At 39.1% G+C, this 27,155-nt stretch overlaps 1 protein-coding gene across 4 annotated transcripts in view; it reads right to left on the bottom strand.

Annotated features, from left to right (window-relative positions):
• Positions 1 to 5,634: 5,634 nt before the first annotated feature.
• Positions 5,635 to 27,155, bottom strand: part of CDC14A (cell division cycle 14A) — a 58,192-nt gene continuing 36,671 nt past the window's right edge. For 3 of the 4 annotated variants that reach the window (XM_057401806.1, XM_057401811.1, XM_057401818.1), the window contains 9 exons: positions 24,464 to 24,551; positions 23,690 to 23,920; positions 22,183 to 22,321; positions 18,621 to 18,777; positions 15,680 to 15,795; positions 15,091 to 15,138; positions 13,051 to 13,179; positions 11,916 to 12,238; positions 5,635 to 6,324 (listed from right to left, as the gene is read on the bottom strand). In XM_057401806.1, the coding sequence (XP_057257789.1) occupies positions 6,311 to 6,324; positions 11,916 to 12,238; positions 13,051 to 13,179; positions 15,091 to 15,138; positions 15,680 to 15,795; positions 18,621 to 18,777; positions 22,183 to 22,321; positions 23,690 to 23,920; positions 24,464 to 24,551 (1,245 nt within the window). In that variant the 3' untranslated portion in view covers positions 5,635 to 6,310. The remainder of the gene's footprint in view (positions 6,325 to 11,915; positions 12,239 to 13,050; positions 13,180 to 15,090; positions 15,139 to 15,679; positions 15,796 to 18,620; positions 18,778 to 22,182; positions 22,322 to 23,689; positions 23,921 to 24,463; positions 24,552 to 27,155) is intronic. The other variant, XM_057401825.1, reaches the window with a different exon arrangement.

The raw sequence follows: 27,155 nt of genomic DNA, 5'->3' as shown, positions 1-27,155 counted from the left end.
ATTTCTGACACTTTTTTAAGAGAAAGTGCACTATGCTTCTGCAAGCTTAATTTTAGAACTGGTCTAAACAATATACTTTCCAAATTAAATCATTCAAACACAACAGATGCACAGATCCTTGGTAAGACAAAATTCCTTATTTGAGGAAGCTGGTACTCAGCCTAAATATTCAGTATTTCTTGATTAAACAGCCTGGCTCAGCCCACAGGAGATCCTGCTGGAGGTGCCAGTAAGAACACAGATAAAACAGAAATAGTGCGGTGTTTGAAACGGTCTCATACCAGAATTGATTCAGAGCACAAGTCCCAGCAGAGGTGACTGGCAGGTGGTTGCATGGACTAAAAGCTGTGTGAAAAGCCGGACGTAACACTTCTTTCCCAAATAGACAAGAGTTTGTAGTTGGATTCTCTCAGGAACTCAATGGTACTTTATTCAAACAGTAACGGAATGTTAGCTGTCCTTACCCTGCACAAGACTTAATAAGAAAGCAAGTAAAAGAACTTAATATTTCCTCTCAGAAAAGCTTCCCAGAAGAGGAATGCTGCTTAATTTTGTGGTGACTGTAGGAGATAAAGTGCTTTTACAGGTGGGTTATATGTAGGCTACAGAAATGAATGCTCCTGGCTGGTAAGGTATGATCTGTATATTGACTAAAGGTATCTTTGTTAAACTCACGGTGCTAACAAATGACAACACCCAATAATCTATTAGGAAATAATTATAGTTACAATATACATTCTTTAAGATACTGGAGTTAATTAATGTGGGTTAACAGATTAATTTTTTGCAACACAGCACATCTTTCGTTTGACAGGCTCGTGTTTGCAATTGACAGGACTATTGATCCAAACATGCATTTGTTACCAACAAGAATACCTACGTTCTTCTTTAATTAATTAGGTTGCTCATGTACTCCAGGTTAAAGACATACCTGAGTGATTTACTTGATCAGGCCCTTAATTACCATACTTTTTGCCTGCTGCACTTTACAGTGTAGATCTAATCAAGTGTCAAACCTTTTGAGGCCTTTCATTGTTTAGCTGTCAGTAGAGAACAGTTATTATAGAAACTCAAATCCTCCTCTTTCTGCAGTACTGTAATTGAAAAATATTCTCTAAATCTGTAACAAGAAATCTCTCCCCAACCAGAAAGCTTCATAAGGCATACTTTAAAGAGATGATTAACAGCTTCATAAGGCCATGGAATCACAGGCCCAGTGAAACCTCTAGATCTATTTAACCCATCCTTGACTGTTTATCAAACCTGTTTTAATGATCTCCTGTGCTTGCACTCCCAGAACAAGAAGATACATTTATATATGGGGCAACAGAAATAGTAAAAGTTCAAGGAGAAGGGAACAGAGGATAAACAGAGAACCAAATTCCAGGGTATTTCTTAAAAGCTACAAGGTTCTAAAGACCTCCCTGACCTTTCACTGTCCCTAGATTTGTTGCTGTTGTTAGGAAGCAGACTGTAATAGAATATTGGCTATATTTATCTTTCATTTTTAAAAACAAAAAATATGTTGTACATTAGCTGGCATTTATGTATTTTGTATAGAAAATGTAGAAAAAAAACCTAGGGGAGAGGTTAATTCCTATGTACTGGAAACTTCTTATTTAGCTGCCTTTTGTATTTACTCTACACATCCAAAACACCATCCATTAATTTTCTGAGTGTAGTGGCAGAAGCATTTATTGTGTTTTTAGATGAGACTTCCATCAGAATCTGGGCAACTTCCAAAGCTCTGTCCCTGGCTTTGCCATTCCTTTAGAGTGGCTGTGTAACAGTTCCATACTGCCCACATCATCCACTGCGGTACAGACTTAGCCAACAGGAATATTAAGCACCCTGGATAAATAATCACGTGACACACAAATGTGCTGATAATCAGCAGCACAGTTAAACCATGTTAGCACCATTTGTGACTAGTTTTTAATTGAAAGGAAGGATAAGAAGCTAATGAAAGCATGATGTTTTAGGTTTTTACAGACAAAGACTCTGCTGTTTGTGAGACTAAGAAACCTTTTACATCTGCAAAAGACAAGGTATAGTACACCTTTAACAGGCGTCCTTGTCCAGGAAAAAAGAGCTTCCTCAATTCAGACACAGCTTTTAAGTTACGGTATTTTCAAATGCAACCTTTACATCATACTGTCAACACGTTGATTAAATACTTGATGTTATACAAAGCAAGTACAAGGTTAGCTAGAGATGTTATAAAAGATACCCATCATACTAATGACTTTGTGCAATGTCACCTTACTTTTTGGCGTTTTCAAGCAATTGCTAGGGGAAATCCCATGGGCAAGACTGTTTGAAGGTAAAGGGGCCCAAGACAGTTGGTTGGCATTCAAGGATTGCTTTTTCTGAGCTCAAGATCGGAGCATCCCAACACGTAGGAAGTCAAGGAAGAGGGCCAGGAGACCTGCGTGGCTAAATAGGGAATTGCTGGGTATGCTCAAGTGGAAGAGGAGAGTTTACAGCTCCTCATGGAAGGAGGGGCTGGCCACTTGGGAGGAATATAAGGCTGCTGCTAGAGGATGTAGGAAGGCAGCTAGGATGACTAAGGCCTCCTTAGAATTAAACCTGGTGAGAAGGGTCAAGGACAGCAAAAAGAGCTTTTTCAAATACATGGCAGACAAAACTAACATGAGAGGCAATGTAGGCCCACTGATGAACGGGATGGGTGCCCTGGTGACAGAAGATACAGAGATGGCAGAGTTACTGAATGCCTTCTTTGTCTCTGTCTACTCTGCTGCAGGCAGTCCTGAAGAGCCCTGTACCCCTGAGACCTTAGATGAAGTCAGGTCAACGGAGCGGTTTGCCTTAGTCGATGAGGAATGGGTTAGAGATCAGTTGAGCAATCTGGACATCCATAAATCCATGGGTCCAGATGGGATGCACCCGCAGGTGCTGAGGGAACTGGCGGAAGTCATTGCTAGACCACTCTCCATCATCTTTACCAAGTCTTGGGAAACAGGAGAGGTGCCTGAGGACTGGAGGAAAGCAAATGTCACTCCAGTCTTCAAAAAGGGCAAGAAGGAGGACCCAGGTAACTATAGACCGGTCAGCCTCACCTCCATCCCTGGGAAAGTGATGGAACACCTTATCCTTGGTGCCATCTTAAGGCATATCAAGGATAAGAAGGTTATGAGGGGCAGTCAACATGGCTTCACCAAGGGGAAATCATGCTTGACCAATCTCTTAGCCTTTTATGAGGAAATAACACGGTGGATGCATGATGGCAGAGCGGTGGATGTGGTCTACCTTGACTTCAGCAAAGCATTTGACACAGTCTCCCACAGCATCCTCACCGCTAAATTGAGGAAGTGTGGACTGGATGATCAGGTAGTGAGGTGGACTGTGAACTGGCTGAAGGAGAGAAGCCAGAGAGTTGTAGTCTATGGGGCCGAGTCTAGTTGGAGGCCTGTAACTAGTGGAGTGCCTCAAGGGTCAGTACTGGGACCAGTATTATTTAATATATTCATCAATGATTTAGGTGAGGGAATTGAGTGTACTATCAGCAAGTTTGCTGATGACACTAAGCTGGGAGGAGTGGCTGACACGCCAGAAGGCTGTGCTGCCATCCAGCGAGACCTGGACAGGCTGGAGAGTTGGGCAGGGAATAACTTGATGAAATATAACAAGGGAAAGTGTAGAGTCCTGCATCTGGGCAGGAACAACCCCAGGTTCCAGTATAGGTTGGGGAACGACCTGTTAGAGAGCAGTGTAGGGGAGAGGGACCTGGGGGTCCTAGTGGACGACAGGATGACCATGAGTCAACACTGTGCCCTTGTGGCCAAGAAGGCCAATGTCATCCTGGGGTGTATTAGAAGGGGGGTGGTCAGTAGGTCGAGAGAGGTCCTCCTTCCCCTCTACTCTGCCCTGGTGAGACCCCATCTGGAATATTGTGTCCAGTTCTGGGCCCCTCAGTTCAAGAAGGACAGGGACCTGCTGGAGAGAGTCCAGCACAGGGCAACAAAGATGATTAAGGGAGTGGAGCATCTCCCTTATGAGGAAAGACTGAGGGAGCTGGGTCTCTATATTAGAGAAGAGGAGACTGAGGGGTGACCTTATAAGTGTCTATAAATATATAAAGGGGGAGTGTCACGAGGATGGAGCCAGGCTCTACTCAGTGGCAAACAATGATAGGACAAGGGGTAATGGGTACAAACTGGAACACAAGAAGTTCCACTTAAACTTGAGAAGAAACTTCTTCTCAGTGAGGGTGACGGAACACTGGAACAGGCTGCCCAGGGAGGTTGTGGAGTCTCCTTCCCTGGACACATTCAAAACCCGCCTGGACGCATTCCTGTGTAACATTATCTAGGTGTTCCTGCTCCAGCAGAGGGATTGGACTAGATGATCTTTTGAGCTCCCTTCCAATCTCTAGCATACTGTGATACTTAAAAATACATTACATGCTTTAGAAGAAGGAAGGTCATTTTGAAGAGCTGCTTTTCTATTAGATATCCAATTTTATTGGTTAGCATCAAAATATCTAATGTAAGAAACGCCAAGAAACAAGGAGGCTGGATGATAAAGGCATTTTATTGTCACTTAGCTGTATGTCTATATATCTACATTTCAAAATTAAACAATATTTTATCAAGGAAAACTATTTATAACAAAGTACATGACAAAATTCTTTATAAGAGGTAGAATTACCTTACCATTAATCTATAATTAATATACAGTATATTGTATATATATGCACACACATATGCTACTTTGTGTGTGTATATGTTACATATACACAGTTGTGGAAAAAGTACAGTATTGCATGGAGATTTTATTTAGTGATTTATATAGCTGCTCTCAGTATTGCTTAGTAACACTTTCAGTACAACTTTCCATAGCAATTTGTGAGCTTATCTTTTAAATAAATAACGTGGCACTTTACCTTAACTTTAGCTGTCAAGCAAATGCAGGGAATTCCTGATCTTCACGAACAGATGGACAGTTCAACCGAGTTTGATCTTTTAAGTTTCTGTAGGTATCAGAAACCCTCCTACGTAACAGATCTGTTTCTGGTTTTGTCTTCTAAACTAGTGGCAAATCAAGTCCTTTTTTTTTTGCTTACTGTGCATTTGTGGAGTTGTGAAAATTTCCCATGGGATCTCCAGTGCTTCACTGTGACACCTTAATTCTCAGTCTCCTTCCTAGTAACACCTGATTAAACTATACATTAAAGAGCATCTTTACTACTGCAAAAACGTTCTGTGATACAGGAACTTACATTAGCTATGTGTTTTAACAGCAGTTTGCAAAGTACAAGGTTTATGAAACATCCAATTGATGTTACCCAATTCATATCCAAACTTATCTAATTGATAAGTGAAAATTTAATATACTTCCAACATCTTTGCTAATGAAAGTGTACACATACTGCCAAATGTAGGTTAAAACCACTTAAGTATGTGGCACTGCCCAACTCACTGTACGTACACAGTCTTACCAACTTCAGTCCAGCCTGTCTTCATTTTTGCAGCATACATTGCATAGCTAAATGTAGTATTCTACATTGAGAAGAAAGTGAAAACATTCCTTTAAGACAAAAGGAAAGAAAGCATTAATTCTAGAATTGAATCGTCAGATAAATCACTTTTGCTTTGCAGTGGAAGATTTTCTTTCACAGCATTTCCTTATGAAACATTAGCAGCTGAAAGTAGGAAGAGACTGTGCATCAAGTGCTTTCAGTTGATAGTGCAATAACTAGTTTCTCCCTAGTTAGACTTCCATTATGTTACCAGAAGACCAAGTAGCAAAAAAGTAATTACATTAGGCTCTAAGTAAGAATGGTGGACCCCTACACCAAGAAAAACTTGTTCATAAAAAAATTTGTATCTTTGATAAACATGTACAAATTCTTTAAAATACACATTTTTTGTAGCAAAGTGGACACTAAATTAAAATATATTCTAATTTTTACATCATTTTTATATATATTGCTTACCAAAATATTCTCTAAATACATATTTTAACACTGTACACAAGTTAATAAATGTCTTAATGAAACTCATTAGAAATATATTCAAGCTGTCTCAACATTAAAAATTTAAATCTGCATATAACACGGGGTAAGAACTTCCATAAATTTAACATCAGTGCAGCTGCAGTAGTCAGTAACAAGAAATTTCTGCCTGTTAAGAAGTCTCCTACTTCGTTAAGGGTTTAATACGTCCTGGGTATTGAAGATTCCTCCTCTGAGCAAGCAGTTTCCTTCCTGAAGTTCTTCATGAAGGACTTGGATTTTAAGAGCTCAGCAGGTTTCACCAAAGCAGCAAGGCTTTAGTACTGAACATACTCAGATTGAAGGGACTGTGCAGAGAAGAAAAACTGATTAAAACTCAATGGGGAAGTTATACTTATTATATATATACATATAATATCCATTTTGCACTTAATGAGTAGAGAAAGGACAGGAAGGAGGAGTTAGAACAAGATTAGTGAAATGTTACAAGTCCTTTAAAACACCAGTTTAAAACAATACCTTAAAAATGCATTGGGAAAACAGATGATTGCAGGGGGTTGGAACTGGTTAAGATTTAAGGTCCCTTCCAACCCAAACCAGGCTGGGATTCTGATGAATAAAAAGTCTTATCTGAGAGAGCTTTTCACTGGACTAGTTATAAACAAAGAGCAAATAAAATCCCCAAATCATATCTTAAAACTGCATCAATTCATCAGAATACGAGAGAACTACTGGAGAAAAGCATGAATCCCAAGAATGGTTGGAACCCTGGAGTCTTCCATTTTCCCACTATTCTTAACTACTCCCCATAGAAATGCTCTTTGTTATATATAGTGAGAAGTGGATAATAGATACATAAACCTTTAGAGCTCTAACTAGTATGAAAAAAACACTTCTGTATCTTAGGTCTCGGTGTGTATTTCCAAAGTTGTCTTTTAAAAGCATTTTCACATCTTGAAGATCAGAGACCATCTGGATATTCTTTCCTAGGTTTAGAAAGTGCTGTCAGCATGTAAAGATTTGAATACCACTGACTAAAAAGGGTCTGTTTTTAGCACCGAATGGATTCAAAATGAAGGGTATCATTTAGTGGAAAATACTTTACTGCAAAACTAAACAGAAATAACAAGTATCTTTTCATCATAGGTTCAGAATCACCGTGGAATCACCAAACACAGTCATAAAAGCCCTTCCCCCCAACTCCATTCTCTAATAATCATTTGGATTATTATCTTTGGGGAGAGCACTTGTCAAGCTATTTATTACCTGTGTAAGAGTGAGGCAGAAGCTCTCAAAGCTTACTCGTTTTCAGATGTGCATTTTAATCATCAGAAAGATTGTTACACTTAATCAGAGCAGCTTTTGAGATGGATCCTTCAGAACTGAATTCCAAGTAAAGTTGATTAACAAACATTAAAAAATGCACGAAATTTAATTACACACTGTCATACGTTGTGCAGTACAGATTCATTTAAGCTTGGACAGATGAAATACGACCAGAAAGCACTGTATGCTTCTGGTGAGCCTGGGAACAGCTAGCATTAGTTGACAAAGAACTATGAACCTCAGCCCTTTACTTTGCAGACAGTAGTAACCAAGAATTCTACATCAGGATTTTAATAAACAAGAAACCCATAAATTAAAGATTCTGAAGTTTAAACTTGTCTGGCTTGTTTGCTTTTGCAGTTATGTAATTTGTGCCCTTAAATCTCTTCACATTGTCCAAAGAGATTAACTGTAATAGTTCAAAGCTTGTAACTGATTTTTTTTTTTTCCCTTTTTAAATATTTTGAATTTTCTACTTTAAAATTTACATTCCTACCTCCTATTTGCAGGGACTCAAAAGTATTTCCTGTGATTCTGAAAGCTTTATTCAAAACAAAAGATCCCAGTCCACCTTTACATGGCCTATGCTGGTATTTAACAAAATCTCTTTTAAAGCAGAGGTAAAAATAGAAGGAAAAAAACCCAAAGGAAACTGCTGAACTGCAATGATGAGAGTATAAAAATCAGTTAATTGAGTAGAATTTTCAGTGTACCTCTGCAGTGGTCCCATGCAGTCTCAAGCTTATCATTTTATACCCAAGTATCAGATGTTTAAAGAAAGAATTAGCTCCACTACAGTTAACCTTCATCTAATGAAGTTCATGCTGAAGCAACTGCATAGATCACTATCATTCTTCTTCAACAAGAGGCCCAGAAAGCCTCCTGGAAGAGAAAAGCCACAGACCCACCTGGGCACTAGAACCGTATTCACAAGCCTTTAATTTGAGGATCAAGTGAACTGTGAGTCAGCTTTCAGGAGGGAGCACCCCGAGAGCATTCAGGACAATTTGTTAGCACCTGAATGTGCCCTTTCTCCAAGTAACTGCAGTAAGTAATGTAAGAGATTTGAACTGAGCATCAACTCTCCTAAACCACTGCTGCAACACTCTTGTTGCAGCAGGCAAGAATTACCCTGAATCCACAAGATCCACTAAAATAAGTCTACGTTACAAAAAATGCATAGGCACTTGAGATAATCCTTTGTGTTTGCCGAATTTCCAGATCAGGAAGATGCACTGCTGCTTGTCTCTCTTTCTTCAAAGGCTGTCCTATATTCATTAATAGGAAGCTTTTATTAAGAAACACATATAAAGATGATGTATATAAATTTTAAAACACTGCTAACACTTCACTTTTTTGAGCATTTTCCATCTTGCCAGTTTCCATGACAGCTATAGAAGCAAAAGGTGACTCATCCTAAGACTACCCAGTTGCATACTCTTCCATAAAAATACATTTTAAAGAGTGATATTTCGATTTATAACTACTGTACGAACAAAGTCAAAGTCTTATTGTGGTACCTTAAATGCAGTTCTACTTGGTAAGAATATTTCTGCCAATTATAATTGTGAGAGATTCTGTTAAATCAAAACATCCCATTTGCAAATAAAATATTTCTTCTATTTGGCCAGAACGGCAAGTTTTCTAGTCTGTGAAAAATCAAGCTTTTTTTCTAATTCATGAGCATACAAGAGCAGAAACATGATAAAAAGGAAATAGATTATGAGCTTATACTGATGAAGGACAAAACCATTAGGAAAAAATAGCTGACAACAAGAGGAAGTGACAGTCATGTTTGGGATTTGTCTATGGAACAACAGTATTAATAAAAGTTTTTAAAGATTTTCATTTTAAACAGGAAAAGGCAAAAGAGAGTATTGAATAACTTCTCCATACTGAAGAAACAAAATAATACGTACTTGCATTGCATAAAAATGAAGTTCCCGATTCCCTCACTAATGGGATTGAAGAAAAATAATTAGAACTGCAGTTTTACTGTTCTAACCATCATAAAATGCTTGTGCACCACTTGTTCTGATAGTTAACAAACTCAGAATGATGATTTTCTAAAACTAGAGTACTTGTACAATTACAGAGGGGTAGCTTGAGATTTAACTCAGGTAAGGGAGCTTCTGCTAGTATAAAGAGGAGGAATATAATTCTTACTGTTCAAGAGTTCTTTGATGCAATAAGTTAAATGAATAAACATCACCACTAGTGTATGGAATAGGCTTCTGTCAGGTACAGCATCTGATGTGCTCCAATTAGAAAGAAGTGCAATGCAATGCAAATGCTTCCAGCAACAAGACTAAGGGTTGTCTGTCAAGACTTCCAAGTCATTTCAGCATCTAAAGCAGTCAAGTGGAAATCATTAAATAGAATTCTGCTTTAAACAGAGTTCTGCCAACCAGTACTGTTGGTATTAAGGCTTGATGCTACTCCAGATTTTGCTCAGAGCTCAAGATCACTGATGAATATCACCAAAACCAAAATAGCTGAATGTCAGTGGTTGAAGTGCTGAAACACAGCATTGTCCATGGTTGGTTAACGGGTCCTATTAAGAAGGGGGTGGGAGTGAGGGGGAAGATGCTGCTTTCCATAGAATTCCACATAAAAAATAAACAGGAATGCAGAACACTAGGCTAAAATACAAGTCAGTGTCTCTCATGAATTCCCAATGTATTACAGTTAACGAAGCCAACACAAGCTATGAATTTCTAAGCAGGCCAGCACTGAGGAATAGCTTTCTGGACCTGAAAACTGAATTTAAAAGTGTTGCATCTACTTATTGAGAAGGGATTTTCAACACTTGTAGAAGCATTTGAACACTTTCCTAAAGGATCTTTGAGCCAACTTTGCTTATTGGAAGACAATCAAGTTGAGATGACTAGCATGAAATACCTTCCTGACAAGAAAATAGGGTAATAAAGGACTACAACCGTGACACAATAAAGAGATACAAGTTTCAGATTGAAAGTGAAATTACTGTATTCAACCAGTGGGACTAATTACCAAGAAAAATGATATTGTCTTCAAAATAAACCAACATCAAGATGGATCTGTATTAGCAAGTAAGTCAGGAGCTCCCTACCACACAGAAAGCATTCAGAGATTAAATGATCAAATAATATACTCATTTTATACACTGTGACATCCCAGGAACTGCACTCAACTCAGTTGATTGTACTTAAAGCAGGTAACAATTCAGTGCACTACACTGTGATTGTGACAGATGCACAAGGTCATGGGGTGTATTTAGAAGCACATGCAACATTCAGGACATGGTTGAAAACCATCTTCCAAGCAGGAAAGCAATTTAACCATTGTTATATTGAAATAAGGTTGCTTCACAGGTAACTGGGAAGTGCCCTGGTTACATACAATGTGTATTAGGTGTTTGAGTGTGGCAGGAGACCAGCCACACTCAAAACCAGTAGCAGGTACAACACTAAAACTTCAGAATGAAACAATTTATCAGTGATAAGGAAACAGGAGAGAAAGGTGTCATATTTTGAAGTTAATTTTATGTGAAGACAGTTGAATTTCCAGGAGCTGAAATATAAAACTCGAAGTGTTGGTACTACTGAAGGGAGGCTGGCAGGTTCCATTAACTGTGGACAATATATTCTATTAAAAACACAACACTAAGATGAATAGGACATCAAATCTTTCCAAACCATATCAAATCAACTGTAAATTATTTGTAGATTTACCGTAGTAAATATGTTTATTTTTTCCCTAAAATATCTGAAGTTATTTCTGATTTCATAACTGAGTTACGAGTTTCTATAGTCTCTCTTTTCTGCACTTTGTAGAGAGTCACTTTCAAGTTGTATTTAATTTCTCCTTGCATCCTCTTCATACAGACTTTCACACAGGAAAAGAGCACAAAATAAGCCCAAAGCAGCACTGGAACAGGCTGCCCAAGGAAGTGGTGAATGCTCCATCCCTGGCAGTGTTAAGGCCAGGTTGGACAGAGCCTTGGGTGACATGGTCTGGTGTGAGGTGCCCCTGCCTGTGGATGATCTTAAGTTCCAACCCAAACTAGTCTGGGAGTCTATGATTCTAAGTTGTCAAGCAATGAAAGCTAAAATGGTAAGACCATCAGAAATACCTGTTTCCAAAATACCTTTTCCATTTGAAAAGGACTAGGTTTCATGTCAACTGAACTTGTTTTTCACACAAACCCTGCCTGTAAGAATGTTGTACTTTTAGTATGATACATAAAAAGGCTTCTTTAACTCTGTTACTGCATGAACATTAAGATGCATAATAAACTTATAAATGATGTTATAGATAATTTGAAATGAAAAAAAATCTAAAGGGCAAGAAGGTCCATAAAAAAGATACCAGGAAAGGTGTTAGGTGTTAGCTGAAGTTTAGGAGTGATTTATTTTCATGAACCTCCTTCATCTAGATGCTTGAAGGAGGTGGAAAAAAAGCAGATGAAATGAAAATTACTTTCAAGGTAAGAGACAAAGCTATTGTTTAGAAACATGAAAGGAAGTCAGAGAATCATGCTGAGATTGTTTTGCAACAGCTTTGCTTGCAGAAGCAAGGAAGATCAGGATTGCTCAGATGCCTGACAGTGCTGTTGTAACTATGAACTTACAGGAATTCACTGACTCTGGGATCGTGCTGGAGGAGTCGTAAGGCCCATAAAGCAAGGTTGATGCGTACTCATCTGTCACGGCGCTGGGAAAACTGGTTTGGCTGCTCAGGCTGTTGCCACTACTGCTGTTTCTGTTGTACAAGTTGTTGTTCAGTTCATGGTTATTGCTGTGAGGCAGCTGCAAGCTGCCATTCAAATGGCTGGAGATATGGCTTACAGAAAAACCTGTCCTAGAGGACAATGATGTCAGTTTGCTCTCATCATCATCTGAAGCAGCGTACAGGTTCCCTAGAGAACTGGCTAGTCTGGAGTTTATGGAAACACTGAATGGAAAACACATACGGGGAAAAAAGAAAAATATACACAAGATATGTACAGATACATACAGAAAAAATAACAGACAATTCAGAAGACATTAAGTAAATAACATAGACCAATCTGAAATCACTTGTGTTCATCTTCTAGCTCCCAACTAATAAAACCCAGAATTCTTTGTCAGGAGTTCCCAAACTTGGCTTATTCACGCACTACCATGGCTAGCTTTCACCTCTACCAAACTGTATGCCCATGAAGAAGGTTGTGTTAAAAGGTTTAGGCAGTGTCTGATCTACATGGAAGTACTCTGTGTACATAGAACAGTTTAAGAACTCCCCTTCTGTTTCCTGAAATCAGTAATGTGATACAAGTCCTCAAGTAACCAGGAAGTAGTATGATAAATTTTAAGAAAAATAGGGTGCCCTGAAATACCTCTTTAGTTATTTTAATTATTTGTGCCCAGAAGTTATTAAAAATGCAATCATTTAAATTTCACTTAACATCTATCATTACTTAGTACAATAGTAATAATGGGTTCATAAAATTAAAGATCACTCAGTATTCTTCTGTCATTAATCGTGAATAGACTCGTGGGAATACTTGATATAACCCCACCAGTACTCTCATGCCAGCAGTGTAAGTTTTGGGTTTTTGTTTGGTTTTTAAATCTGCAGGCAACTAAAGTTTGGCTGGTGGAGCAGCTAATCACTCTGGAAGAGCCCTTCTTACACCCAAGAACAGCAAGTCCTTCATAGACTGCGTATGTGCTGAAAACTATTCTGTACCATTGTACCAAAATGAGAAGGAAAAAAACTCAAACCTTTTAAGGTTAGAGCCCAAGGATGTCGGAATTTTGCTTATTCTTTCTGCAGATGGTGAATGAACTGCCATCACTTTGGAGGCCTTCAGAGGAGACATGGATCCTTCTGTGCTACCTGAAGTATTGAGTCTAAAGAGAGCGCAGAGTTTTAGTGAGAAGCAAGATTATCATGAAAATATACATCTCAGAAAACACACAGACCCTTCTAGCATGGTATTCCAGACTGGTATTCCAAGAAGTGGGAATTCTCAGGTTTGAGTACTAAGAACTCAACAGTGCAAACACAACAGTCTGCCTGGTTTTAAATCTGTTTCTAATAAACTTTTCAAAGATCCCACTCATGTTGTTCTCCTGCTGTACCATATGGTGCAGCTACAGCTGGAAGTGTGGGGCACTGGACTACTCAAAAATGTTAGCATTAGAGCTGGCCATATTCACTTATTAAAAGCTAGCAAACAGCCTCACAGTAGAATGAAGTTCTCTCCATCTTTACACCAGGAGATATTATCATGATCAGCTCTTAAATGATGAAAAACCTTGGGTACAAGTCTCCAGCTACAAGCACAGCATGGCATTGAGCAGAAATAGCTTTCACTCCACACCAGGGAAGGGTAAACAGACACCTCCAAAGTTGGACATTTGGAGTAATCCGTTTCCAAAATCCAGGTTGTCACAAAACTGAAGAGAATGTGTTCCTTTCAGTATTAAGGCTTTCTAATGACAGATAGTTTTTATCTTACATGTTGTATTTTGGGGGGTTGGACTAGATGATCTTTTGAGGTCCCTTCCAACCCTTGGGATTCTGTGATTCTGTGATTTTAGATGCAGTGGGGTCACACTGAGACTCAATTCTGCCATTCCTGTAACTCTTGAAAATTAAGTCAATTTTCACTCTACATTTTATTTCCTTTTAGGAAGCATGGTTGGTGCTGATTTGAGATTAGCACAGGTCAGAAATGAACATTTAGAAAATGAGAAGAAACTAGTGGCTTTATTGGCTCCACAGAAAGTTCTAAGCAAAGCCTGTAGTAAAATATCCAGTGAGGACCCTGTATGAAAAGGTACTGAAATTCAGTATTTATCTTCTAAAGAACCACACTGGTTGTATCCACTAAGCAATACCTCTACTTCATCTACTAAACCAAAACTGACAAAATTGTGATATGCAAACAACATGTAGCCAGTTTACGCATTTGAGACAGAGATAAAGTGGTTATGGGTTAACTGGTGGGCTGGTTTTAGCTAGGATAGTTGATTTTCTTCATAGGCTCTAGCATGGGGCTGTGGTATGGATTTGTGCTACACACTGCGTTGATAACATGGGGATGTTTTAGTTTCCACTGAGCAGAACTCACACAGGGTCAAGGCTGTTTCTGCCTCACCCCACCAGCAAGCAGGCTGGGGGTGCACAAGGAGCTTGGAGGGGAAGCAGCTGATCCCAATGGACCAAAGGGATGCTCCAGACCGTATGGAGTCAGGCTCGGCACATAAATCTGGGGAAAGGAGGAGGAGTTACAACATTTGTCTTCCCAAGTAACGGTTACGCATGATGGAGCCCTGCTGTCCTGGAGATGGCTGAAGCCTGACCATGGGAAGTGGTGAATGAATCCCTTGTTCTCCTCTGCCTGTGTGCGTGGCTTTGACCTTCCCTGTTCAATTGCATTTGCCTCAACCCATGAGTTGTTTCCTCACTTTCACTCTTCCATCCCACTGAGGGGAGGTAAGTGGGAGGCTATGCAGTGCTTAGTTGCTGCTTGGGGTTAAACCACCACCGTTACTCATCCTTCACTGCGGAACACTATCAATACTAGAAAACGTGACTGAGGAAATTACCTGTATGTGCTAATTATTTATTAAGAAGAATTCAGGGTATCCCCGAAGCACAGCTGTATCTCTCTGCCCCTTATATTCCCACTAGCATTTGCAGGTGTTAAAGTCTGTTATCAGAAGTCTGAAATTGCTGATGAACTGGAGTGATAATTCAAAACACTAAAAATATAAGCCCTGAGCCATTGAGAACTATAATGTTAAAGTTAATACCTGAAAGGTTGTGATCGTGACCGGGTGTGCAGTTTTGTGTCTTGCAGCCTAAAGAAACAAAAGCAGCAGCCTTTATCAAACCATAAAGAGCCCTTCCCCTCTGGCAAAGCATGCTCCCATGTCTCATCCTGGCTTTAAAGTACAAGACTAACAAGAGTTAGGAATTATTGACAATCATTATTTTCATTTACAGTTAAACAACAGAGAAGTATTTCAGGTTTATTTTTGAACTTCACATTTGTACTGGTTTTGAGAAGTTTAACATTTACATAGGGAGTACAGAAAATTATAGAAAAATAGAGAAAGTTCACTGAAGAATATTTTGCTTGAGACAAAAGCTTTAAAGTGCTAGAGAAAAATCTGAAGGTTTTGAGGTACTTTTACTTCATCTTTTACTGCTACATGGTAAGTAGGTAGCCTGAACAGGGAGACAGAAAACCATCAAATCTGCAACTAATAGTTATATATTGAGAGAGAGTTCCCCCACAGAAGGTGGTGCAACAACCAAGGCCATGTACTTGCCATAAAGATCTGATAGCACTGACTCAATTTCAAATTGCAGCTTCCCTCAGAATTCATCAACACTTACCTCAGAGCTCCAGCTGTACTAGAACATGTCCGTCTCCGCGTTTTTAAGGCATTGAGCTTATCTCCCTGTGTCATACCATCCCGAGCTTCCACATGTGCACTGTCTTCAAACTCATTCTGGGAAACATGAAGCATGCAAGCAAGGAAATCCATCAGATCCTTAGCAGTAGTTTCAAAGTGCTGAGCATATCCTTTGCAAAGACTGTGATTTAAAAGGCAAATCCCTCTGCATGGATGGGGCACCGCTCTGTCCTTGCACAGTTCAGTAAACTCTTGTCACTCACAAACACACTCCACAGAGGTTTTTTGCAGAATCTGACCTCAAAGTGAGTTCAGGATGCTTGAGTCTAGTGCCAATGCTTATTTACTTCAAAGAAGTGAGTTTTTATAGGACATAAAATTCAACTCCTTCCTCCAGAACTATTTTTAAAGTTATCCTCAATGTGGAAGGGAAGCAGCAACACACAATTTTGTGGTACACACAAGAGAAGGAAGAAATTTAGATAACATTGTGTGTTCTGCAAGAGGAGCTAAAAATCCACTGTCCTAAACATTCTGTGAACTGGCAACACTGTTTAAATGCCTATTTATATTTTCTGACTCAAAATAGCCTTTTCTAAGACCCAGTTATTAAGCAGAGAACAGTTTCTTAAGTAACAGAGAAACATGAAGCTACACAAAGCAAGGACAGAACTATGATTTTTTTATTGCCAAATGAAAACAACTCATACCAGTTATCAGAGAGTCATAGAACCATCAGTGTTGGAAGGGGCCTCTGGAGATCATCTGGTCCAACCCCCTGCCAAGGCAGGGCCACCCAGAGCAGGGCACACAGGAATGTGTCCATTGTGGGTTTGGGATGGTTCCAGAGAGGGAGACTCCACAACCCCCTGGGCAGCCTGTGCCAGGGCTCCGACACCCTCATGTAAAGAAGTTCTTCCTCATGTTGAGGTGAAACTTGTTGTGTGTTAGTTTATGGCCATTATGCTTCATTTGACCTCAGACAACTGTTTGTTTGCATTACTGCAGTTCCTATTGTGCCTAAGTGACCTTGCTGCTCTGCAGAAAACAGAACAGTGAGTGCTTTGTAAAATTTGCAATACCAATCTAGCCTGGATATAAGGCTGATATTACAAATGACAGCAGACCCTTTGGTTTAAGCTGTATCTTTTCCTGTTTCCTTCTGCTTCTCTTCCCCTGAGTCTTTGTATTGTAGGTACGCTACTTTCTATGTTAATTTGGATGAATGGACTTAATGAGAGTAGCTGCAAGCCAGAAGAGCAAAGATACATTCTGTTTTCATGACCAGCACTTGTGACTTTACAAAGGTCTGTAGAGATAGGACAAGGGGAATGGCTTTAACCTGCCCGAGGGGAGACTGAGATGAGCTCTTAGGCAGAAGCTCTTCCCTGTAAGGGTGCTGAGGCGCTGGCACAGGGTGCCCAGAGACGCTGTGGCTGCCCCATCCCTGGCAGTGTTCAAGGCCAGGTTGGACACAGGGGCTTGGAGCAACCTGCTCTAGTGGAAGGTGTCCCTGCCTATGGCAGGGGTTGGAACTGGATGAGCTTTAAGGTTCCTTCCTCCCTTAACCAAAACCAGTCTGGGATTTTATGTTTAATAGCTCCTGCCATTAACCCAGACAAAAGGTTTACAGAAGTAGTAACACAGTAAGAATTAATCTAATCATGTAAAGGTCCAAGTGTTGTATTAATTATAGGACAACATAAAGATTTTAGCTAGATTTTACTGAGGATTATCTGCTAGGCCACTGTTACCTCAATGTTGGTAAATTTTGTTTCACTGTCTTTCCCTGCCCAACAGTTACTGCGTGTAGCTGTTCTGTCCTCTGATTCTGAGCCCTTAACACATTTGGGGGACTGGGAACATCACTTCGGTTTCAGCTTCTAGAGAGCCCAGTATAATGAGGTTTCGAAATATAATCAAATATCCAAAGAGATAAAGACATAAATTAAATGTTGTGAAATCTGAATATTAACTTTAACATGACATCTGTAAAAAAATGAAATACACATAGTATAGAGAGGTTTACGGTAGAAGAAAGTGGCACTGTGAATTTGTATTGTGAACCTGAACATAAGCTGCTACAAAGTGTATAGGTAGTTGAGTTACCTGCAAGTTGCCTTGAATACTGGAAGCAGTAAAGTTGCAGTAGTAGCTCAGATTCAAAAACATTACTTCTACCCATACAGCTGTGTGCCAACTGTTTTCACTTGGTGTACAACATCATCCCTACACAGTGTTATATTTTCCAGTTAGAAATCTAGGTATTTAACTTTATGTATCTCAAGCCACAAACTTTTTATTTTCCATAGTACCTTTACAGATGATGATAGATCATGTGACAGATGCCCATGACATCGCTGTTTTTTTACATCAAGTTAAGGACTCCGTCAGCAATGTGAAAGCTCTTCAGTTATCACAGAGCTAAGACACTGTTAATCAAGTGCCTAGCTCCTCTAAACTGCTTTTTACAGATACTGTAGGAAACTCACGCAGAATGCACAAGTATGATTATGTTCATTCACATTTCATGCCTGTGCTTCCAAGAAATAACTGTAAGGTCCTTACCCTAAATGTATCAGTAATCTATAACACTTGTGATAAAGGGATGGCCATCTATACGATCATTAGCTAGATATTTGGAATAAATCCATTTTCAGGAAGAGAACTGATATATTTTTATCCAATCAACAACTGAACCCCCTCCTAAAAGAATGACCTGAATAATGCAAGTTTTTGAAGTTTGAAGAAATACCTGCATCAGTTTAAACCAGAACTTGTGAAACCAGAAAGTTGCAAAAGTTGTGAAAAAGCAACTGAGTACTAAAACAAGCCTAAAAAAATTAAACATTATCTGTAGCTAGTTATTAGCAGATCAACTCCATCTCTGCTTATTTGAAATCTTCCCTACAAACTCCTACCTGCCTATATTGATCCAGGTCTTGTATTTTATTCAAGCTGTCACTGATTGAAATGTCCTTCAAGCCACAAAGAACTCTGTTAATGTTTCCATCAAGGACTTGGTGTTTCTGCTTTGATTGGATGAGATCTCCCTCCAGCCATAACATCGCTTGCTTCCTTTGGGATACAAAACAAATCAATTCATATCAACAAAGGTGCAGACACATAAACCCAACAGGAAAGCATGTTACTCGTATGGATTGCTAAAAACCCCATGGATTCTGTACATCTTTATCTGGAAAGAAAATAAATTTAAATCTATCACAAAAAAGAAACCCCAACAAACCCAGAACATTTTCAGTGGTTAAAAATACCACCCCCCCCCCCCCCCCCCCGAATCACTAAACAAGTCTGTAGCCATCACAGAAATATTACAGGCAACGAAACTTGAACTTACAAACCCCGACTGGATAAAGAGATGAACTAAAGAGAAATAAGCAATGGTATTTTAATAGCTTTTAAAACACAAAGATTCATTTAAAATAACGTTTTTATGTAATGTGGAGAATGAATGATGACACAGCACTTTCCAACTTGTTATTAGCATGAGCTGCGTGTATATGAAGACACTGTGCAGTAAAATCACAGCTGACCTGTACAGTGGAAGTGGTTACAGCCATTTAAAATTGAATGGGACTCTGCTATCAGTTGCAGAAAATAAAAGCTCATGTATTTCAGACATAATGCTATGATGTGCATGGGCCAAGCAGGCTTTTGTTGATGTGACTGTGTTATTCCTGAATAAGGAAGTTGCTGGGTAGGTACCACTCATGACTGTTCCATCCAAAAACTGAGACTCCACTACATATTATTGTAACAAAATTAAAGTCTTATACTGAACAGAGGCAAAAAGAATAAGGAATTCAGTCAGAATATACTAGCACTGGAAACTTTTCTTTGTTGGAAAGTATTATGGCAAAGCTCAAGGACCAAGCAGTCTGAGACAACTGCCTGAACCTGCTCCATAATACAGGGAAAGGTAAGCACTTCAAGGAAAATTTCACTACATTCCGAAAAAAACAGGAAGAGAAGGGAGAAGGATGGGGCAGGGGAAGAGGGAGGACCTCTTATTCCAGCTACCAGAAGGAGCCTAGAAAACATGCCTGAATTTAAAGATCTTTGAAGTCTGCAAGAATTCCATTTTTTGTCAGATGCAACTTTGCAGCTCTGAGGGCAAGAGATTTTATATGAGAATGATGTAACTGGTGTTTGCTCCCTCTTTCTCAATCCCATTTTGACACTACTGGTGACATTCCCTGGGTTTTGCCTTGTTGTCACAACAAGTATCTATTGGCATGAGGCTAAATACAAAACTCTTAATGAACAATACTACAGTATGAGGGAAAAAAAAAATCTTACGGAACTTTGCCTATCTATAAAAATCAAACCAAATATTTATATACCACTGCAGAAAAGACATGGGTCCAGCTTTTCATATCTTTCAAGTAAACTGCACTTACTAACCACACTACATACTACCTCTCTCAGTTTTGCCCTACTATGGAAGTTATTTGTAAGAGCGCATCATCTAAGCATCAGTACAGTGTGGAGAAGTTAAATGTGCCTTCAGTGAGCACTTGCGGTTTGTGGAAGTTTGCGATTCAAAGTATTTTGACTAATGGTGGGCCAGATGTTAAATAAAGGAGTGCCCACTCAGTTGAACTGGAAAAATAGGAATCTTCATTCATGCTCAGTTTCTGTTACGAATTACAGTAACGCTTCTTCTTTATCTCCGATATCTGTTGGATTTTAAGATGCTCTCTACAGCTGCCTGCCAGGATGTTGTAGTGAGGTGGGGTTGGGCTCTGCTCCCAAGGAACAAGAGATTGGACAAGAGGAAACGGCCTCAAGCTGCACCAGGGGAGGTTTAGATGGAGCTGAGGAACAATTCCTTCCCCAGAGGGTGCTCAGGCATTGGAAGAGGCTGCCCAGGGCAGGGCTGGAGTCACCGTCCCTGCAAGTGTTCACACACTGTGGAGACGAGGCCTCAGTGCCATGGGTTAGTGGTGGCCTTGGCAGTGCTGGGGTAAGGGTTGGGCTGGATGAGCTTAAAGGGCTTTTCCAACCCAACTGATTCTCTGATTCTAAGCAGTGTATGGTATGTCTTACTGTATTTACAGAGTTTCTAGCTCTTGTTTTCTTTTTTCCAAAATGAGACAAATTGTCCTGGTTTCAGCTATGGTAATTCTCTCCCTTAGCAGCTGTTGATGTACTGTTGGCATTAGTCTGAGAATAATGCTGGTAACACACTGAGGTTTCAGATGTTGTTCAGTAGCACTTCCCCAGTCAAGGACTTTTCAGTCTCTCATGCTCTGCCACGAGGAGGAGCACAGGAAGCCGGGAGGAAGCAGATACAGGACACCTGACCCAAACTAGCCAAAGGGGGATTCCAAACAACAGCATGTCATGCCCAGGATAGAAACTGGGGGCAGTTGGACAGAAAAGGGCTGATCACTACCTAAGGGTGGGCTGGCATCAGTCAGTGGGTGGTGAGCAACTGTACAGTGAAACACTTGAGTTTTGGTTTGTTTTTTCTTTTTTTTTTTTTCTTCAGAGGTATAAAGGGGGAAGAAAGGTGGGTGAGGGGTGGTAGTGTTATTCCTTCCTCTCTATTTCCTTTCATCATTGTCATTATTATTAATGTATTATTACATTTTATTTTTATTTCAACAATTGAGTTGTTCTTACCTCAACCCATGGGGCTTTACCTTTTCTCTGACCCTCCTCCCCAGCCCAGTGGGGAGCAGGGAGCAGTGGGTGAGCAGCTGCATGGTGGTGAGCTGCTGCTGGGCTTAAATCACCACACTAATTTGTGGTGTATCTTTTCCAAATGTTCTTTCTCCTAACAGTGAAAATGCCTCCAACTAAGTATCATCATGGTATCAAATAAAAGATACCAGCATAAACATTGTAATAGTAAATGCACAGTGTAGAAACCACCATGAAATTAAACTTAATGCCTACATCTCTGAAGCCACTGCGATTTTGTCATTCAGTTCCAGTCAGAATCAAAACTTGAATCACCCATTCAAGCTATCTGCACATGAAATGTTCAACCTAAAGTGTACAGTCCATTTTGAGAAAAGCTGTATTAAAACCATCCCTTTATTTTGCTAATGACCATTAGCTCCAAATCAGAAACACTTCATGCATTATGCTAGGAATCTGACAGAAGTCAGGAGCTGTCCACTACATACTTAATCTTTAGTTACAAGAAAGAAAAAAACATAGCAATTATACTAATGTGAGATTAATTTTAAGTGTCATCATTGGCTATATATGAACACAAACATGCAGAGTCTTAAGACCCTCTGCCCCTTAAGGTGACAAAAGACACAGCACCCCAGAGAAGATGATTCTTAGCAAGTTTGAGTTCAATCCCAAGTTGACTAACCTTAAATATACTGCAACAGGCAGTAACATACGATGTCAGTAGACAGAAAGTAGATCCTATAAATAGTGCAAGATGGAGAAGGGTGTAGAGAAGCAGTTCATTCTTAGTAGCAAAGAAGGTATACATACTCTTCCAAGAAGTGTTGCTGCGGTCCTATAATAGAGCCTGGTCGACATATTCTTATCCAAGCAATGGCTTCAGCATGTGTGAACTTGTAGTGTTTCATTATGTAGCAGGCAATCAGTGTTCCTGTTCTCCCCAGGCCAGCTACAGAAACACAAGTATCAACAGTCACATACAAATTCATGAGCATTTCTTAAGTATCCAATTAAAGTAGGATAGGAGAAGATGTCTTTACAATGTTATGCACCACCTTAATATTTGAAGAAAGAACTTCTGTTAGTATCCATCACATAACTGGATTTCAATGCTGCAGATACAAGAACAAACATATACTTGTAAAAAGTTAATAGGGTTCAAGAATGCATGGAGCGATGATCACTCTCACAATTCTACTTCCAAGTTGGTTGTTTGGGGTTTTTTTAAAGGCTGATATTACAAAAAACAGCAATTACCAAGCCACTGATATACAAAATTACACACTGGTCAAAATTCTTGCTGTTTCTACAGGTAGCAGTGAATACTTCTATAGCTTGGTTTCACAACAGAACTGCTTCAAAAAGAAAAAGCCACTGGGTGAGGAGACACATGCTGCTCTCTGTTGTGATGTGCACATTTATTTGCATGTATTTGAAGTTTGATTTGTAAAATATGTGTGTTGGTCTCTCAAAGGTACTCTGATTTTGGTTTTTACTGGTTTTAGAAATAGGAAGTTTAGCAAGTGCGTATCTAAGTCACTAGAAAAGTATATTGTATTCCTTCAGCAGCTAAGCCTGGAGAATAGCAATCTACTGTTGATCACTAGTTTATACTCTCACTCAGCAGATGTCCAGCTTATTAATGCCAGAATTGCAGGGTTCTAGCCACAGTAGCAACTTGTTAGCAAATAAACTTATCTTAGATATGCATGCTTATTGCTCATGGAAAAATGATGAATAGCCTGTTCTTGTTTCAGACCAGCAAAACATTTGTCTCCACAATGTCCTTACACAACTGCAAACATAAATCAAGCCAAACCCTTCAAAACCTTTGTTAATCATCCTCGATTAAGCATGTTTTGTGGCTGCTTTGCTGAAACAGGCAGGTTTGAAATGCTGGCATCACAATAACTCACATTAACTTGAAATGTGGAAAGTCATGCTCCACAGAAAAGTGAACAACAGTCCAAAAGCACAAAGAAAACCTTTCAGTCTTTTGCATTTCCTAACCAATTATCATAATGCTGTGGAAGCATAATGCAAAAGAGAAACCAACTCAAACTCAGGCCTTCTAGCGATACTAAGAAAAACCAAGACAATGAACAACAGATTGTCAGTTACTGTAAGTAGCAGCGTAGGATGAAAGAACTTACTATGCACATGAAAATAACAAACATTTATCATATATTTAGCCAAGTATCATAAGCAATATTATTTTCATGACTGGAAAGTGTTATTTTCAAATGCTTTATTTCTAAATAAACTATGGTTTAATACTCATCTTGAACTTCAATCTGAGAAATAACAGTGCACACACCTTTACAATGTACAGCAATAGCCCCATCAGCGTTCTCACAGATATTGAGGAACCTCTGAACTATGCTGTCACTTGGTGTGCTTCCATCTATGAAGAACAGGTCATAATGCTCAAACCCAGCATCGGTGAAACGTTTGGCCTCATAAATTTTTTTGTTGAGTCTTATGATTGATGTGACATTATGTTTCTTGAAATAGGGAAAGTAGGCTTCAGGTGCATGAAGAGGATAACCTAGGAAAGGAAGAAGCACAAGGAGTAAGTTGAAATTCAGCAAAAATCTGATTGTGGTTTTTAAATGACCAGGTTTCCTTTTAGCTGAGCCAAATCTCTCTTTTCCCTCTGTTGATCAAGTTTCTCTTTTTTATTCCATTAGAATCATATAGGTTCTTCCCATTATGCCAAGAATCTTCGGTAGTAAAGGCAAGCTTCTTTTAAAAGTCATTTCTTCACTACAGTCTCTTTTGCTTTATGCAACTCACCTTTAATTCTGCACACTTATTGTATCAGGTGTCAGGTTCCAGGAAAAAAGGAAGGACCTGAATTTCTCAGACATTTCATCACTGAAGGGAAGCCACTGACTGTTGGAAGAACTGGAATTCTTCTAGCCAAGAACTCTAAAACCTTTGGAATTAAGCTCTATCATTGCATATAAAATGTTCACTGTATGATTATTTCTGAAGATGAAAATTAACCTATAAACCTCTCATCTTCTGCTCACTGGGTGAGACTGTTCCACAAGCTAGAAATGGGACATCATTACAATATGTACCATACCATTTTCAAGTTTGCTTTTTGGGTGTGGTCCACTAAATGCCAAAAATTTTCCCGGAACAATCCAGTTGAAGTCACCATTTTCCACTCGCTATAAAAAAATGTCAGGAAAAAAGTCATTTTAATATCTGTACAGACAAGGTTCAAAAGAATTAATCTTGAGTTTATTTTACTTTTCACTATGTTGTTGCTACCTTAAATGAAAACACTTCAAATGGAATTAACCATCTTAACTATATGGGACAAAAGAACCAATCATAAGCTGCTTTGCAGAAATCTCTGCATAAAATGAGACACAAATCAGTTTGGCTGAAGTTTTCCAAGCAAAGCAGAAAGATCCTCTCTCTAAGATATTTCTCTCTTAGAGGTTTCAGCAGTTTAAGATACCTATTTATAAAATTTACAGACACCAACATCCTTGTATATTTTAATGAAAGAATATGGAAAAATGCTTCCCTTCCCTGTAAGGCATTGGCTAAAAAAAACAATTCGCAGAAAACAAATTAAAACCAATTAGTCCTTAGAAACAATTCTAATTTCCCTGTAGAAACAAAAATCTACATCTTGGCATAAGCTCTGATGAGCCAGTAATCACAGAAGCAAAGTATAAATCAAACAAAAAGACTAAATTGAGAACGTTTTCAAACTGGGAGCTTTTGCATTTCTTGCCCACTTTTAAATAAAAACTTTAAAAAAGGCTTTTCAAATCCTGGCAGTGCCAGCAAACTGGAAGCTTCTTTGGAAATATCTGACTAAAGTGCAAAACTGCCTTCTTTTATCCTAAATGGAAAGCACTCATTCCTCATGTAGCAATGCAGTTATTCTCAGTGTGACTTTTAAGGACATGGCACTTAGTTCCCCGGCATTATTAAGCTTATGTTTTCAGCTGTCAGCTCCTCAAAACATCCTAATGAGTGAAAGGATCTGATAATGGACATTACTGTAACCAATTCACCCACTGTTTGCTTTGCTAAGCCCATTAGGCTTGCTCTAAATGTCCTCACAGAGAGAAATCTGGAAGTGAACAAGGTTGCATAAGGAGCAGTGAACCCATCTTCCAGCCAGGCCAGGACCCTACAATCACCCGGAGCTCTGTCACAAACTGTGCAATGCCAACATTGGAGCATCTCTACCTCTTCAGGGAAGAGGTCCTGTTCAGTAAGTCAAATGTATTTTTGTACCTGTATTACCAGCTTCATTTGTGAAATAAGTAGCTCTTTATAGCTACATAAGTTACTGTGAATACTTGATATATTAACCAATCTGAATACAGATGTATTTGTATATACTCAATACTACATGCAAACAATGTTATGATTAACAAAAAGGAAAACTTGAGTATTTTATACCTAGTCCAACAAAAGGGGAATTAGCTGCCTTGATCATGGAGTGAGGTGGAAGAGCTACAAATGTGAAATAGAATTTTCTTTAGTTGCCCCCTTTAAGTCTTATGCAACTTTTCTGCACAAAACTACACATTTGGAGACCTAATACAGCAGAAACCTGGAACATTTAAAGGTTCTGAAATGTAGCACAGGATGTATCTAAACATACAAAGCTGACCACGAGGCATAAAACCACAGAAGACCTCAGACAGCAGGCAGCTACTTAAACACCATTCACACACATGTGCTTTTCACAGACTGAAGTAATGTTCAGTATCAAACAAAATAATGAGACAGTCAATTACTCTAATATTAGTTTTTCAGGCAGATTAATGCCTAATCCTAAGTATTCTCAACCATCCTTTGTGTTTAGACAAACCTCTTCCTTTTGTACATAGAGGAAGGAAACCCCCAGCAATTTCATATTTTACATTTTAGTTACTGGTCATTGAATTTTGGTAATTCAGCACATACTATTCCAATTTCCCAATTTAACCATTCTGGAACATTGCAGTGTACAGAAGCCCTTCTACAAGTGCTTTTAAGTTTAGTGACTAGCTATACGCTACAGCGTGCCTGCTGTGGCCAACATCTACTGTAGAGATTTGTGTTGCAAATTCAGTTTTTCCATAGTTTATTCCTCTCCTGACCTCACCCTCTTTCTTGGGGTATGCCCTATAGCCGTATGTTTTTCAGATAGGCACTGAGTCACCCATAGCTTCTTGCTTTTAAAACAGCTGTTTACCAAATGTTACAGACATTTAAGAAAAGCAGTTGTCCTTATTTGATATTAGAAATATTCAGCTTAAGGGAATAAATTTTCAAATGTTTTCAGACTGAGCAAGTTTATTCTCATTATTTCCACGTTTTCTGAAACAAGAAGGGCTGGGAGGGAAAAATACTGGCTACAGTAAAGTAATACAACTCTAAGAAGAGTTTAGTACATAGGCAGACGTTCAGTACACCTCTAGTTTATGTATCTTTCCCCTTAACCAGAGCAACTTCAGGAACTCAGAGGAGTTCCAAAGACAAAGTCCAATACAACCAAGGGAAATGTTAGACAGCTCATGAAAAGTGCTCTGGGCCAGCTGTATGTGCAGCTTCTGTACATAGCCCAGGTCACAGCTGAAGCAGGGCCATATCTTAAAGGTTCTCTCCAGCAACAGAGCTTGAGATAACTGTCTACTATTAGCCATTAAAAGTGTGTATGTTAGAGAACAAAATTCTAGAAGCATCTAGAGTCAACCAGAGTATCTATTCTTCAGGTGTGGGGTACTGTATATTCTTATTTATTTTAGGTATTAGTTTTC

This window comes from Pezoporus wallicus, unplaced genomic scaffold, assembly GCF_028554395.1.
Source record: "Pezoporus wallicus isolate ANWC-B61680 ecotype Strahan unplaced genomic scaffold, APGP_CSIRO_Pwel_v1 contig_3489, whole genome shotgun sequence".
Lineage (NCBI taxonomy): Eukaryota > Metazoa > Chordata > Aves > Psittaciformes > Psittacidae > Pezoporus > Pezoporus wallicus.
The sequence above is the reverse complement of the archived record's forward strand: the minus strand, read 5'-3'. Positions and strand labels throughout refer to the sequence as shown.